The 13,753-nt window shown below is 42.4% G+C and overlaps 1 protein-coding gene across 3 annotated transcripts in view; it reads right to left on the bottom strand.

The window, feature by feature from the left end:
• Positions 1 to 13,753, bottom strand: part of pdm2 (POU domain protein 2) — a 43,460-nt gene that overhangs the window by 23,347 nt on the left and 6,360 nt on the right. Inside the window, exons 1-2 of one of the 3 annotated variants that reach the window (XM_033380076.1) lie at positions 10,870 to 10,884; positions 5,252 to 6,051 (exon numbers count right to left, since the gene is read on the bottom strand). In XM_033380076.1, coding sequence (XP_033235967.1) covers positions 5,252 to 5,798 — 547 coding nt within the window. In that variant the 5' untranslated portion in view covers positions 5,799 to 6,051; positions 10,870 to 10,884. Of the gene's footprint in view, positions 1 to 5,251; positions 6,052 to 9,237; positions 9,567 to 10,869; positions 10,885 to 13,753 lie in introns of those variants that run through there. The other 2 variants (XM_001356525.4, XM_033380075.1) reach the window with 2 other exon arrangements.

Below are 13,753 nucleotides of genomic sequence, written 5' to 3'. Positions count from 1 at the left end.
GCAAAATCTTCCAACCCATCGCTGGGAAATTCAAGACTCTCTCTCTCTCGCTCTGTGTTCGCCCTCTATCTGATAATTGCATTTGCACTGCACAATGGCCGAGTCAAATTAGTCTTCATTTGTAATCTTCCCGAACAGGTCCACTCCTTCATCTCCATCTCCTCGATCGCCCTGATCGCCCGATCGCATTAATTTCGCTTATGTAAACCATCCCAAGACCAGGGCTTGTCGTAGGCGTAGACGGTGTAATAAAAAATCAACTAGCCGGGGGAGGGGGGGGCAAAATACAAGCTGGGTGGGTGATTGGCGGAGCATGTGGCCAGTGGTTGGGGCCGAGATCTGCCAGATATCTATAACCGATACAGAGATTATCATAATAATGCACAAGGATTGCATAGAATCTCTCTTCCTTCAAAGCATATATCCAGAGAGAGGGCCAGTCTAGGGCATTGTACAAACAAGTTGCCAAAAGCATGTTTCCATAATTACATGCAGAATGCCTTTTAGGCCACGGCGACCCGACCTGCTTCCGCCGCTTAGCCCCAGTCTCGGTCTCGGTCTCTACCTTTGCCCCACACCCCCGCTTCTCTGCTCCATCATCGTCATCATCATCATGCGGCTCTCCACCATCGCCACAGAAATTGAACAAAAGGGGCGTCAGCCCAGGCCGAGCCATGGCCCCAGCAGTCAGGTAGGAACTACTACCAAAAACAGTTGCAGTTCCAGGGGACTTGGTACCGAGAGAGAGAGAGAGAGATCTGCCAGTCGCTGGCCAGAAGTCGGGTGTTCATGGTGAATTATGAAAATCGTTGCGAAATTAAGTTAAGAACTTCTTTTTTTTCTTAAGCTTAGCAGGAAGCAAAAATATGTGCAGCACCAGGAATCGATGGTTGGGCATGGCAGCGTGAGTCGTGAGTGGTTTGTGGCAGAAAAGGTTGGGATATAGGCCTAAAAACTTCTGGTAAGAGCTGCCTTCATTCCGGGCTAGTTTTGGGAATGATTTTACATGGCAGAAGCCATTGTAGAGCGCATCTGGCAATGGCAGATGCTGTTAGAACCCATTTGATCACGCACTCATCTCTAAAACCCAAGCCAACGGTTGAACCTTTGGCTTTATTAAATGGAGATGATCAATTTAAATATTTTTCGCAATTGTTTGTGGTGCGTGAGCGGCCTGACCCTCGGGTTTTTGGGGAAGAGGCAGCCGAACAGACAGCAGCCGCAGCCCCATTCGAGTGGGAGGGGGGGTGGGGGGCAAGTGCTTGCACATCTTGATGCAACCTGCTGGCAGTGCTGCCGATGCTGCCGTTGCTGCCGCCTCCTCTCGATTTGTATAAAAAATGTGCTTCATTTTATTTGGCCGCGTCCGGCGTCCGCCTCCGTTTCGGTTTTGGTCGAGGGTAAACGCCCCAGCCGCAGCCGCAGCCCCGGAACGCAATGTGGCAAGGCCCCGCCGAAAATGCAGCAAACAAATCGCATATGGATCGCATGGATCGGCTGGAGTCTGGGGCCGGGCCGGGCCAAGACGGGGCTTCTGCTTGTATTTTGTTTTTTTTCGCCAACGATTATCTAAATTGCATACGAAATTATTTTAATTAAAAATCTAATTTTCTTAGCCGCCTTACACGGTTTACGAGAATCGATCTTCGTTCTCCCTCTCTTGGGGTTCAGTGCGGAGCAGGGAATACCTATAGTACTACCTATAGGAAACTCTGGGAATTTGTGTCTTGTTTGTTCATTGAACCTTTAATTTGATGCGATTAAAACGATATTAGTGTGCCGCAAAGCATCTGTTGCAAGTGGCACTCCTGCGACCTTCGCCGTGGAAGGAAGGTGTGAAGATGTGGCGGCGTCAGCTGGGGCCTTCGTCCTAACATACGTGACCATTCATTGATTGATGATGCATAATTCTAGATGGGGACAGGCCGGGGGTAATAGACGCCTTTCCGGTTTGCTATACGCAAGGGTTGAGGCAAGAAATCTAAAGAAATAAAAGTAATTTGAGAGCCATTCCCTCATGCATTTAATCATTATACGAATGGAGGTTCTTCTTGAATGCCATTCAATCAACCACCAACCGATGCATAAAATTTAAATAAATGTTTGATTTGAATTTAATTGATGCTGCAAGCAGAACCTGCTCGTGGGCCGTGATTGAATATAAATCAAATGCATCCGACAGCCATCAGCGCGGATCAAAGGGACGCGCTAATCACACGCTGGGCCAAATAGGATCTAATTTCCACACAAGAAACAAGAAAAACACATTTTTTGTTGTATACAACAAAAGATCGAGAATCGAGCATTTATAGAGAGATCAGATCGGAGGGGGCCATCAGGTGCAGCAGCATTCAAATTTCGCGCATCTCTCGAAGATAAATGATGCTGCCTTCGAACAGGTCCGGAGACAGGTAGACAGAAGCATCAAAGATCGGAGTTGGCAGGTATTTCAACCATTTCAATTTGAATTTTCGACAATAATTAAGCGCAACAATGGATTTATTGGGTTTTCCCTGTTCATAATCTTCGAATTGCTTTTGTGGTTCCCGTTTGCCACAGAGCCCACAATTAGTTGGGACCTCAGTCCCTTATCCCATGCCATCCTATCCCATGCCCAAACCATTCCATTCGATCTCATCCCATCTCGTGGCAGCATCATCAGCGGAGCGCCAGCAGTTGCAATTATCATAATTATTTTCATTCATGCGGCGTTGCATTCAACTACTAGAGGAGCATCTCCGATTCCGCTGCCGCTTCTCTATGGACGACTGACAGTACATCTCTCTCGATTCTCTAAAGATTCGATTGGCGAGATAAATTCTCCTCTGTCTCTGCGCTTCTCTGCCTCTCCGCTTCTCTGCTTTTCTGCCCTGAATGAAATGTTCGAGATCTTAACGCCATTTCCCTTTTGTTGTCTCGGGCCTTCTGTTCTCACAGATCGTACTCCACGGCGTGGAAGGGTACGGCACGTATGGGAATGAGGATGCATTCAAATGTTTTGTTTTTCTTTGCATTTCCGGCACTTGCTGCACGAACTGCACTTGGTTTTGAATACCCTTTTTCATTGGGGGAGGGTGGGGGGTTTTGTCTAACAAGTGGAAAATAATTACTTCCTAATATCTTGATCTGAAGGGAATCGGGGGGTATATATTCTGGAAAAGAATACATTTTTAGCTGCTTTCAGCAAATATTAAATTCTAATTTTTGACTAGATTCCAAGAATATTTAACATTAGGGGTTAGTGCGCCCTGCTCACTCGCTTCACTCGTGCGCCCAACCCTCGGCTCACTTGCTTCTCTCGCTTGCTCGCGTCGATACGAGTAAATGTGTGGACGAAGACCCAAAATCGAGAGAGATATTTAAATAAAGTACGAGTCCTACAGGGAGAGAGCTAGCCTTGAAGGAAGCGAGAGAGAGAGAGAGCTAAGCACTCTTTGAATACCTTTCGGACATGCAAACCCACCCTTAACTGCTAAGACACACTGGGAGAGAGGGAGAAGCCGGCACGAGGTGGAAGAGTCAACCAAGGGAATTTGTTCAGGGTTATACCCTGTATTCTTGAAGTCCGCAATAGTCTAGTCTTGTGATAGTCCTTATAGCCATATTCAGCTACGAATTTCCCATAAAAATACCATCCAAAACTTGTACTTCTACAGGAAAAACCCCACAAGGGTACAAAAGCTTCGGTTTCAATCGTATTCTCCACCGAAAGGTCATTCGTTTTTCGTTTTCCTTCATTTGTGGATTGTATTCTTTAATTGACAATTAAGTAAATTACGTTATCATATTGAGTTTTTATTTCTGTGTCTGTTTCATGTGGCCACTGCTGCGGCTGCTACTGCACTTTCGACGCCTTTTGGGTAATTGTTTTCTTGAGTTGCTGCCCAGAGGTACGTATCTGTAGGTCTGTACAGTCTGTAGTACCATTTCCCCTGATGAATTACCCTGGCTATGGCATTGTTTGCCTTGGCTTTGCTCATTTATGTCAAATTATGAAACAAAACGTAAGTGGAAGCTGGCCGCAGAGATTGGTGATGGATCGCTACAGATGCTAACGATCTTGGTATCTCTACGAATATCTAACAGAAAATCTAATCAAAAATCCCAACTTGGTTGAGTTTCATTTTGGTTAAATTGAGTTTAATTTCCGGTCGCGTGTTCAGTTTTTTTCTTGTTTTTTGTTTTACTTTAAATTTTTGATAATTGCGGCACTTAGGGGGGTTTCTTTTTTTGTCTTCTTCTGGTTTTGCATGTCATGGGAGCATTTCCGAGCTGGGGCCAGAGGAAATGGATTTACATATGAAGGTGAATGCTGATGAGGTCGGACCATCTAATAAGCCCTATTTACGGGTTTTCGGCGTCCCCCGAGTGAGATCATCAAATGGCAAAATGGCAGTTTCAATAATCGAAAGAAAACAAGATGTTTGTCCCCGTGTCAACCCCCTTTTTTCTTTCGGTTAGACAGGAGCAACAGGACGGGGCACCCTTTTCCTTGTCGCCTTCACCCCTTACTCGTGTGCGGTGTGCGATGTGCGCCTCTTGTGGCCTTGTCCCTTAAGATGGATGAAGTGTTTGACAACCCTTTCAATCTTCATAAATGTTCGCACTCGTGGCAGTAAAGGCGTTGACTGTGCCAAAGGCAAGGAGGCAAGGAGGCAGGGATACAAGGAGGGTCTCTGCTGCAATATTAGCCCGGGTCCCTTGTGTCGCATCCTTTTCTCTCTATCAAGATGACGACCTTTTGGCCCCGACCCCGACCCTGGCTCTGGCACTGGCAATAAAAAATGAAATCTGTTTCGATGCATACAAAATTGAAAATCTCCTAAGCATGCGTTTGGCACGGGCTCGCCTGCCTTTGGGGGGCGGGGGAGTGCCCTGTCAAGGTTGTTTTTTGGGTTTCTTGGGGGGTTAAGGGGCCATGAAAAATGGCCATGTGCTTGTTAACACATTGTAAATACCTCATTTTTCACTTAACGGGTTTTTAAATACACATATGCATTCGAGGGGAGTCCTAGAAGGAGTGACTGGTGGGTGGAGGAAGGGGAAAAAGGGTCAAGCTGGTCATACACATCCCCAGAAATAAAGTTTCTTTATAAAGAGAGCTCTAAGCTTTAGTGACAGAACCATCTAAGTATTCTTTAAAGTCTCTCTTTAGGGGAAAGTCTCCTATTTATTCCTTCTAGAAAAGACTCTCATAATCATCTTTAATATTCGGTTACCCAGATCATATAGCACCCCCAAAAACACTCACCTGCTGCTGCTGCCTGCTGCTGTTGGCTCATCGGATTGTGGCTGGCTCTGTCTAGGAGCGACTCCATGAATTCCTGTTTGACTTGGATCTGCGGCAGGCGTAGCAATCCCTCATAGTTCTGCTCCTCTTTGGTGGGTGGAACTGGTGGGCAGTTGTCTTTAGGGTTAAAGCCATTCAAATGGCCAACGTTAGCGGCATAATTAGCCGCCTGGAGTTGTAGTGGAACTTGAAGTGGAAGTTGCAGTTGATCGTTGACTAGAGTTGTGGCCGCAACGCCTTTGCCAGTAATTTGAACATTAACACCTGCTGTTGCCGATGCCGATGCCGATGCTGTTGTAGTTGTTGTTGCCGTTCTATTTGCTGCTGCTGCTGCTGCCAGGCTGCAGTGTGTGGCTGATGTTGCTGTGGCAAGGCAGTGGGCTGCTGCTGTTGCTGCTGCTGCTGCCTGGGACGTCAGCAACATGGTGGCTGCCGCTGACTGTTCGACAGAGCTCAAGTGTTGATGATGGGAATTGTTGCCGTGTGTTGTGGCCAGCAGTAATGGCATAGTCGTTGCTGTTGTTGCTGTTGTTGCACGCAGTTCGTCAGCAGCAAATTGCGTCGCTTTGATTTATGACAACGTCCAGTGCTCCTTGCCGCCTCTGGCGACTTGTTTGCTGCTCCACCAACTTCTTCGACTGCTCCGAGTGCTCCTCCTTCCCCTTCTGCTCCTCCTGGCTCTTCTCCTGCTGCTGCTGCTGTCTCAGATTATGATATTGACCCATGGACCATTGGCGATATATATTCTTGCCTCCTGCCTCCTGTAAATGGTTGATAATTAAAAATGTGTCTTCTTCTTCTTCTTTTGGAGATACCTCTCCTGCCTGCCTTGTGGCAGCTTCTGCTGAAAGCTTAATTTGCTGTTAAGTGCTTTTTAAAATGCTGTTATTAAATACAGGGGCGCACAACTCTATCGCCGCGCCGATGGATGTCTGTGACACGATAACGGCAGTAATTGATTTTGTCTCGCGGCCCAACCAGTCCGTGATTTTCACGCGAATTTTCCTCTGAATGAACGCCCTTTTTGTGGGTGGAAACAATGAAGGGGTTTGCAAGTCCAGCGGATGTTTGTTTAATTGGTCTAAAGCCGAGTGACTAACTAGATTGCCGTTTGCTATAAAGATAAAGGGGGATAAGGGCTGGGCCTTTTATGGGGAATTTCCCGAGTACACAATTCATCAAAGAAGCCCTTCATAACTGAATGAAAGTGGGTTCCACTGTGTTTTATCTTTCAATGAATTATAAGACCCAGAAAGAATTCTATAAGAATTGAATATTTATACTGAGAATTAACGGATTTGCTCCAAGAGTGGAAATAATTAATTTAAATATATTTCAGATTTAAAATAAATATATTTCAGATCTGAAATTATATATATTTCCTAAAAAATTATTATTTTAAGATATTCTTTGAATAATTAATTATTATATTATGTTTATATTATAAAATTAAAGTAATTAAATAATTTATATATATAATAATTAAATATATAATTAATATAATAATAAATACTATAAAAATAATAATCATTTAAATTAATTTAAATAATTAAATTATTGTTATTTATTATATTTTGTATTTAGATTAATAATAAATAAAATAACAAAAATTTATTATACATTTATTTTTGTTTCCAATACCGGAATATTTAACTTAAACAGGGCTATGTTTGGCTGTACTAAATCTATCGTGTTTCTTCTTCCAAGATTACCATTTTCAAATCATAAAAATCTACATAGCATTCCCTGTAGACCCCACCAAAAAAAGATGACAGATTCTTTCGTGGAATATTTAAAATTTAAAAATATTCCCATACTACCCGTATTTACCGCAGCACCAACCAAAGTACACATCACATCGATAAAAAAAAAGAGTACAATAAACAAATAAAAACCGTGCATTATGCAAACAGAAAATAGGTAAAGTGACAAAGCATATTTACAGAATGCGACCTGAAACGAAATTGTTGTAAATTGGAAACAAATTGAAGTCGAATGAGATAAGGAGAACTGAAGACCGTGGCCGTAGCCAGAGGGCGACAAAATCAAAGGAAATGGAAAATTAAACTACATCGAAAAAAATACGAACTACGATGACGATCAAATGCCCCGAAGAGGGGCTGTACTGTGCTCCTCCCAGGCCTGCAGATAAGATACGGCACGGAAAAAAGTGCAGCAAGTTTATGGAAATACTAGGAGAGGCGGGGTACCATTTACATACCATAGAGAAGGGGCTGGGGCTGGGGTCTAACTATACATTAATGGCACTTGTAAACAAATCAATTGAGTTGTCAGTGTGCCGCAAATTGGCTCGCTGAAAAGTGCCACACGAAGGAGATTGGTTATCAATTCCGTTTGGCTGGAAATTATGTTCTTTGCATGTCAGCAACCAATTGCCGAGAGTCGTTATACCACAGGCCACATCAAAGGTGGCACCGACTTAATGCAATTTTTTCTCCACCTCAACACTGCTCCTCCGCTCCACTGCCACTCTCCTGGCATTTTGCAATAATTCTCTTCTCTCAATCGAATTGGTTATTTCTTATTGGCCCCGATATTGTTGGCTTTTGCTATTTTCGTTAAACTTTATCTTGTTTTAAAATTAAACACAATTTGTTGACTTTGCCTGAGGGATCGTATCGCATAGCGCATGTCTGGTATCGTATCGTATCGTATAATACCCGGAACATTGCCGATTGTTTGTCTCCAATTTCGAATTTCTGTTTTCATAATTTCGAATTGGGTGGTGGGTGGTGTACGAACTCGTAGTTCGGTTGTAAAGATATCACGGAACTAAGATTGACGATGTGATTTGCTCGGTTTGTGATTGAGTAATGGTCTGTCTTGATTAAAAAATCATTTCCATAAGTGGAAGGGGAAGGGGTGGTTATAAACCATAAATACTATAACTGTTCTTAATGAGCGGGTACCTCTGACATAATTTTTGAGTGCGTATTTATAAGGAATTTCTGAGGGAAGCCAATGAAAGGAGAGGATCTTTATAGTGCCTTCATTCCTATTCAATTATGAAATTGTATTTGAAAAAAAACCTGCTATCAAAGATAAAAAAATAAAAAAAAAATTAAATAAAAATAAAAAAAATTTAATAAAAATAAAAAAAAATTAAATAAAAATAAAATAAATAAATAACAATTACATAAGTAATAAATAAATAAAAATAAAATATTTAAATAAAAAATAGAATAATTAAATAAAAAAAATAAAATAATTAAATAGAAAAATAAAATAATGAAATAAAAAAATAAATTTAAAATTTAAAAATTTACATAATACCATTTCAGAATTATTAAAAGACTTTTAAAACCAATCATTTAGTGTAATATTTTTAAATTCAATTAAAAACAATTAAATATTATTTCTGTTCATACATTAAAATTTAATTGCTTTAATTTTAATTTATGTAGATAAATAATATTTAATAATTAATTAATTAATAATAATTAATAATCCTTGAGCATATTATTCAACAAAACTTTTCCGAATTTACCTATACAGGTGGCCAAAACAGTGTTGTAAATGCATTGAGTGCAGTGTTGTAAACAAAAGAAATGTGAAAAATCTGCGCGAGCTGTCAAAGCTCTTCTTCGTTTTGCTGTAAGCCCCCTGTAAGCCTATCCAGCCAAAAATCGCTATCGCTGGCCATATCGAGGCACTTGTTCTTGTTGGCCCTCAAACACACATTTGCCAATTAAGGACTCAATCGCACACACACACACACACGCACACTCCTGAGAGCAGAGGCAGAGGCACCTCATTAACAGTTTGACAAGACAAGCTGCAAAATGTCAGCGGAGGAGCCCTAGAAGGTCTCGTTTCTGGAACTGCTAGCTGATCCATCGATCGTTCCACTTAAGTGTGGGCGTTACAAGCCCGACACACACACACACACACACAGATGGATCTCAGGCAGAGGCACACACACTCACATGGGCTGGTGGAACTGCTGGGGCGCACCTCCTGCCTGCCGTTTGTCACACGGGGCGGCACACGACACGGCAACACTGTTCTGTTCGAATCCGGGCTCGAATTATAATTTAATTGTTTCTTTTGCAACACTTTTCAAAATTGTAATTGGGAGCTTCACGCCCTTCGCTTTGCTTCGGTTGCGGATCGGATCGGATCGGCGGCGATCTTCGCCTCGGGGACACTTCTCCTCTGGGCTCTGGGCTCTGGGCTATGGGCTCTGGTCTCTGGGCGGGAGAGAGACACGCTTTTTGATTGACTTCCGACAAACGACTGACTTAAAAAAACGCGCAAGGAGATATGAGCAAAAAATACAAAACAACAAAAAAAAGAAGCACACAAAAAACAGAGAAAAAGAGAAGTTCGCGACGACTGCAGCCGACGAAGAACGACGATGACGACGACGCCGAAGTCCGATGTATCCACAAAATGTCAAGCGAATGTGAATTTTTTTTTATAGAAGATTTTGTTGTGTTTGTATGGGCTGTACATATGTCTGTGTGGGTGTGTGTGTGTGAGGGGCTGTAAACCAGCCAGCAGGTGGCTCTTGTGGGAGGCCACTGGGCTGTGGGCTGTGGGCTGGGTGGTTGGGGCGCCGTTTGACTTCGTTTTTCCTGCTTCTTCTTTCGGTCATTCTTTTATTTTCTTTCTTTCTTTTTTTGCACGTTTCTTTGCACGAGTTTTAAAATCAAATGCGTGTATTGTGTGGGTGGGTTCTATATATAAATGTGTGTGTTGGTGTGTGTTGGTGTGTGTTTGTGTGTGTGGGTGGCTCTTATCGGATTTGGAATTATGTATGTATTGACTGGGGTTCGCTTCTGCTGCTTCTGTTCGCTCTGCCCCCCCCCCCCCCCCCCCTCCTCCCTTAAGTTGATTTGTAGTTTTTGAGCGGCATAAAAATGTATTCTGCACTGGGGGTGGGCGATGAGGCAGAGGAGTGAGAGGTATATACAATTTTCTTGCCATTAAAAAACATAAAATTCACTTAAAATAAATAAATAATAGGATTTAATTGGAAGGAGCCTATATCCTTTATTTGGTTCGTTTTTTTAGCTAATTATTATTTTAAAATTTCCTAAACAAAAAATTAAAAATTTCTATCAATAAATCATTAAATTCCTACTTTATATCATCTCTAAAATTTTCTGAATGAAAATGACTGCTATTGTGTGTTTTTTCCCAATAAAATAATCACTTTAAAATTATTAAAAATATTTCTTGAAAATAAAAGAAAATTATATTAAAATTGAACAAGTTCAAATCCAAACTTTATGCCCAAGTAGTATTCTTTTGCCATCCATTTATATGAAAACAGTAACCCGACGGCAATTCCGATGATGCCTGAAATCCCTTGCCCAACTCGCATTACGCATACGCCCCGTGCCTGCCACACCAAAATCCCCGGCAATACAAAAACAAAGAAACGACAAAACAACAGAAAAAACCAAGATTTGACATTGCGATGATGGCAGCAGCCGAGAATTATTCGCTGGACTGTCAAAAAGCGAATCAGAAAAGGAGTCGGAAAGAGGAGGCACAAAAACGGCGGCAAAAACAAGGCAAAAAGCGATAAACGCATAAATTAAAATAATTACAAGAGGCGTCCTTTGACGGTTGTTGTTGTTGTTGTTGTTGTTGTTGCTGTCACGCACAGAAAAAACGAGGCAGTAGAACGAGAGGAGTCGCGAGGACGACAACCGACAAACGGCCAACGGAGTTGCAACTGAAAAACTGCAATTGAATGCAATCCGAAGCTGGCTGTGGCAGCCCAGCAGCCCCCCAAACAAGAGGCAGCCACAGCAGAGATGGAGGCAGAGATTTTTCTCACTCAAAAACTTGGGTTCCACAGCGCTGAGATGTGCAACAAAATTGTTGCTGGGAGCTTTGGCTGCCTGCTGTTGATTTTATTCAAAATGGTTTGTTTATGCCTCAACGGAGAGCGGCGGCAGAAGCAACAGCAGCAAAGGGGAAAGCCACACAGCTGCGCTCTCACACGCACACACACACACACACACATGGCCCGACGGCAGCCAATCACTTTGGCGCTCTCTTTGGCGCATGTCTGTTCTCGCTCTCTCTCTCTCTGTGGTTTGGCGACTTCGAATTCGCCCCAACTCGCGTCGTTGGAGCAATTCGCCCCGAGACAGCATCGCATAGCATCTCTATGTATTCCGAGAGGGCCTTTACCTTTTGACTTTGCCTTCGCCTTCGCCAGCGACTGGCTAATTTCCGTTCATTAAAGTTGGCAGCCTCTCGCTTTCCACACCACCACCCCCCCTCTGGAGCCCCCTTCGGTAGTAAGTTCTTAAAGTTCCTTCGTTTTGGTCCAACTTTAATTTCATTGATTAGCGCGCAGAGAGGAAAAGTCTTACCCCCCAGACCTACCGCCCTCCCTCCTCCTGGAAGGATGTTTCTTCTTTTCTCCTTCTGCTGCTGGGCTTCTTTTATTTTTGGTTTGTCACTTCTATTCTCTGTCTGTCTGGCTGTGTTTTGGCTTGTTGTATCCCTCGTTCATTCTTACTTTCTGTTCTGTGTTCCGTTTCTTTGGTACTTTTTTGTCTTTGTAAGCATTTAAGTTGTCTCCCCTTGCTGCTGTTGTTGCTGTTGTTGGGGTTGGGGTTGGGGTTGCTTAAATCTAACTAATCGATGGCTAAGCAATAGATATAGCGATAGTTTGTGGTTTGTTGTGGCGGGGCAATTGTGGGATAAGAGGAGCAATGATTATGGAGCATATCCAAGTATAGTTTTGGTTATTTATATCTTAGATGATGATTTTATGATTATTATAAATATATTTTAGGTAGCAAAGAAATCAGGATAGATCTTTGGGTAAATGTTTACACTGTTCGATATTTATAGAAAAACATTTCTTAGGGTAGGAAATAAAATATATTTAAACAAGTTTTGCATTCTTGCTGGGTTTATCCCTGGAATACTTTGCCAAAAAGTGGATTTCCTGAACATTTTCTTTAACCTTTTAGCAACTTAGTCTGCCATGGGTCCTATTCTTTTCACTAGAAAGACAATATTAATGGTTTCTCATCTCCCCTGATGTGTTTTTGTTTTCGGCTTCCTTCCATCATAGAAAGAGCCTTTTTTATGGGGATTGAGACACTTCAAATGGTCCAAAAACCTGGAAGTCAGTAGATATTTTGCACTAGGACTTCTATTATTTGATTATTAAATTTAATAATAAATTAATTTACTTATCGCCTTCAATCTGAACCCTCAGCAACGCTCCCTTCATTAAAAGGCTTTCATTCTTCTTGAACCAACAAAATCCTCCCCTAAAAGTTTATGTTTCAGTGGAAAACAGATTTTAAAATATGACAAAAGATACAAGATAGAGAGAGAAAGATATACAGCCACAGCTGAAGGGCTAGAGGGAGATGGCCAGCTTGGCTTTGTGTGTGATTTCTCTCTCTCTTTTGTTTCTTATCATTTGACTATATGCAGAGCGCAACGCCCACACTCAAAAGCGAAGGCGTGTGACCTGAACCCCTCCCCAACCCCCCATTAAGGCCCTGTTCCATTTTCATTCTGCACATTCCGTATACGCCCCATAAAACTTGAGAATGCCATCCCTGGCCTCCCCCCCACTCTACCAATCTTTTGCTCTTTCCTCTCCCTCATCATTTTTCATATTGAAGGGCCGGGCACCTAAGGACCCTGTCCCTCCCTTCCCACCTCCCCCTGACTGCTCCCTAAGTTATGGCTCTTTCTTTATCTCCCCCTTGAACTTTTTAGAATTTTCCACTTTTCCTTTTCTTTTTTTTTTTTGCTGCTCACAAACATTTCCTGTCTCTTTTTATTTACATTACACACGACATAAAAGTTGAAACTTTCCTATAATGTTCATCCTATATAAAGGAGCACATGCCACCCGTATATTTAGATATATGTATGTGTGGGTGGCATACAATGGCCGGGGATATATGTACATACGTTGTATATAAGGAAACAAAGAGGAGAAATATTCTTCTTTTTTTCCCAGGCTGTATTTCAACGGTATATTTTTTTTCTCGCTTCCGTTTCGCAGTTGTGACTTTTCATTTTTCATATGTTGACTGCCACACACACACAGGCACACACAGGCCCTATATACAGCTCCTTTCTCTCTCTCTTCCGAGTCTGTCCTTCTCTTACTCAGGTTTCTCCTTCTCTCTCTCTCTCTCGCTCTCTGCTCCTTTTTCCTTACCAAAGTAAATGGCTTTTGCATTGTAAAATGTTGCATACATTTTCCTCTACTTTGCCTTTCTTTTCTTCTGTATGTGTGTGTGTGTGTGTGCGTTTATATGGCTGCCATTTACCGTTATGCTGGCACTCGTACATAGAGAGCCGAAAGCCCGCGCCAGAGCAGGATGCCAGACCCACACAAGCTGGCCCTCTCTCTCGCTCGATTTCTGGGGCCTGGGTATATTTTAAAATTTATGAAAAATAATATTTTCCATCTCTTCACACACACACACACACAGGGGC

The sequence above is a fragment of the Drosophila pseudoobscura genome, chromosome 4, assembly GCF_009870125.1.
Source record: "Drosophila pseudoobscura strain MV-25-SWS-2005 chromosome 4, UCI_Dpse_MV25, whole genome shotgun sequence".
Taxonomy (NCBI): domain Eukaryota; kingdom Metazoa; phylum Arthropoda; class Insecta; order Diptera; family Drosophilidae; genus Drosophila; species Drosophila pseudoobscura.
Note: the sequence above shows the minus strand (reverse complement) of the source record. Positions and strands in the feature narration are given on the sequence as shown.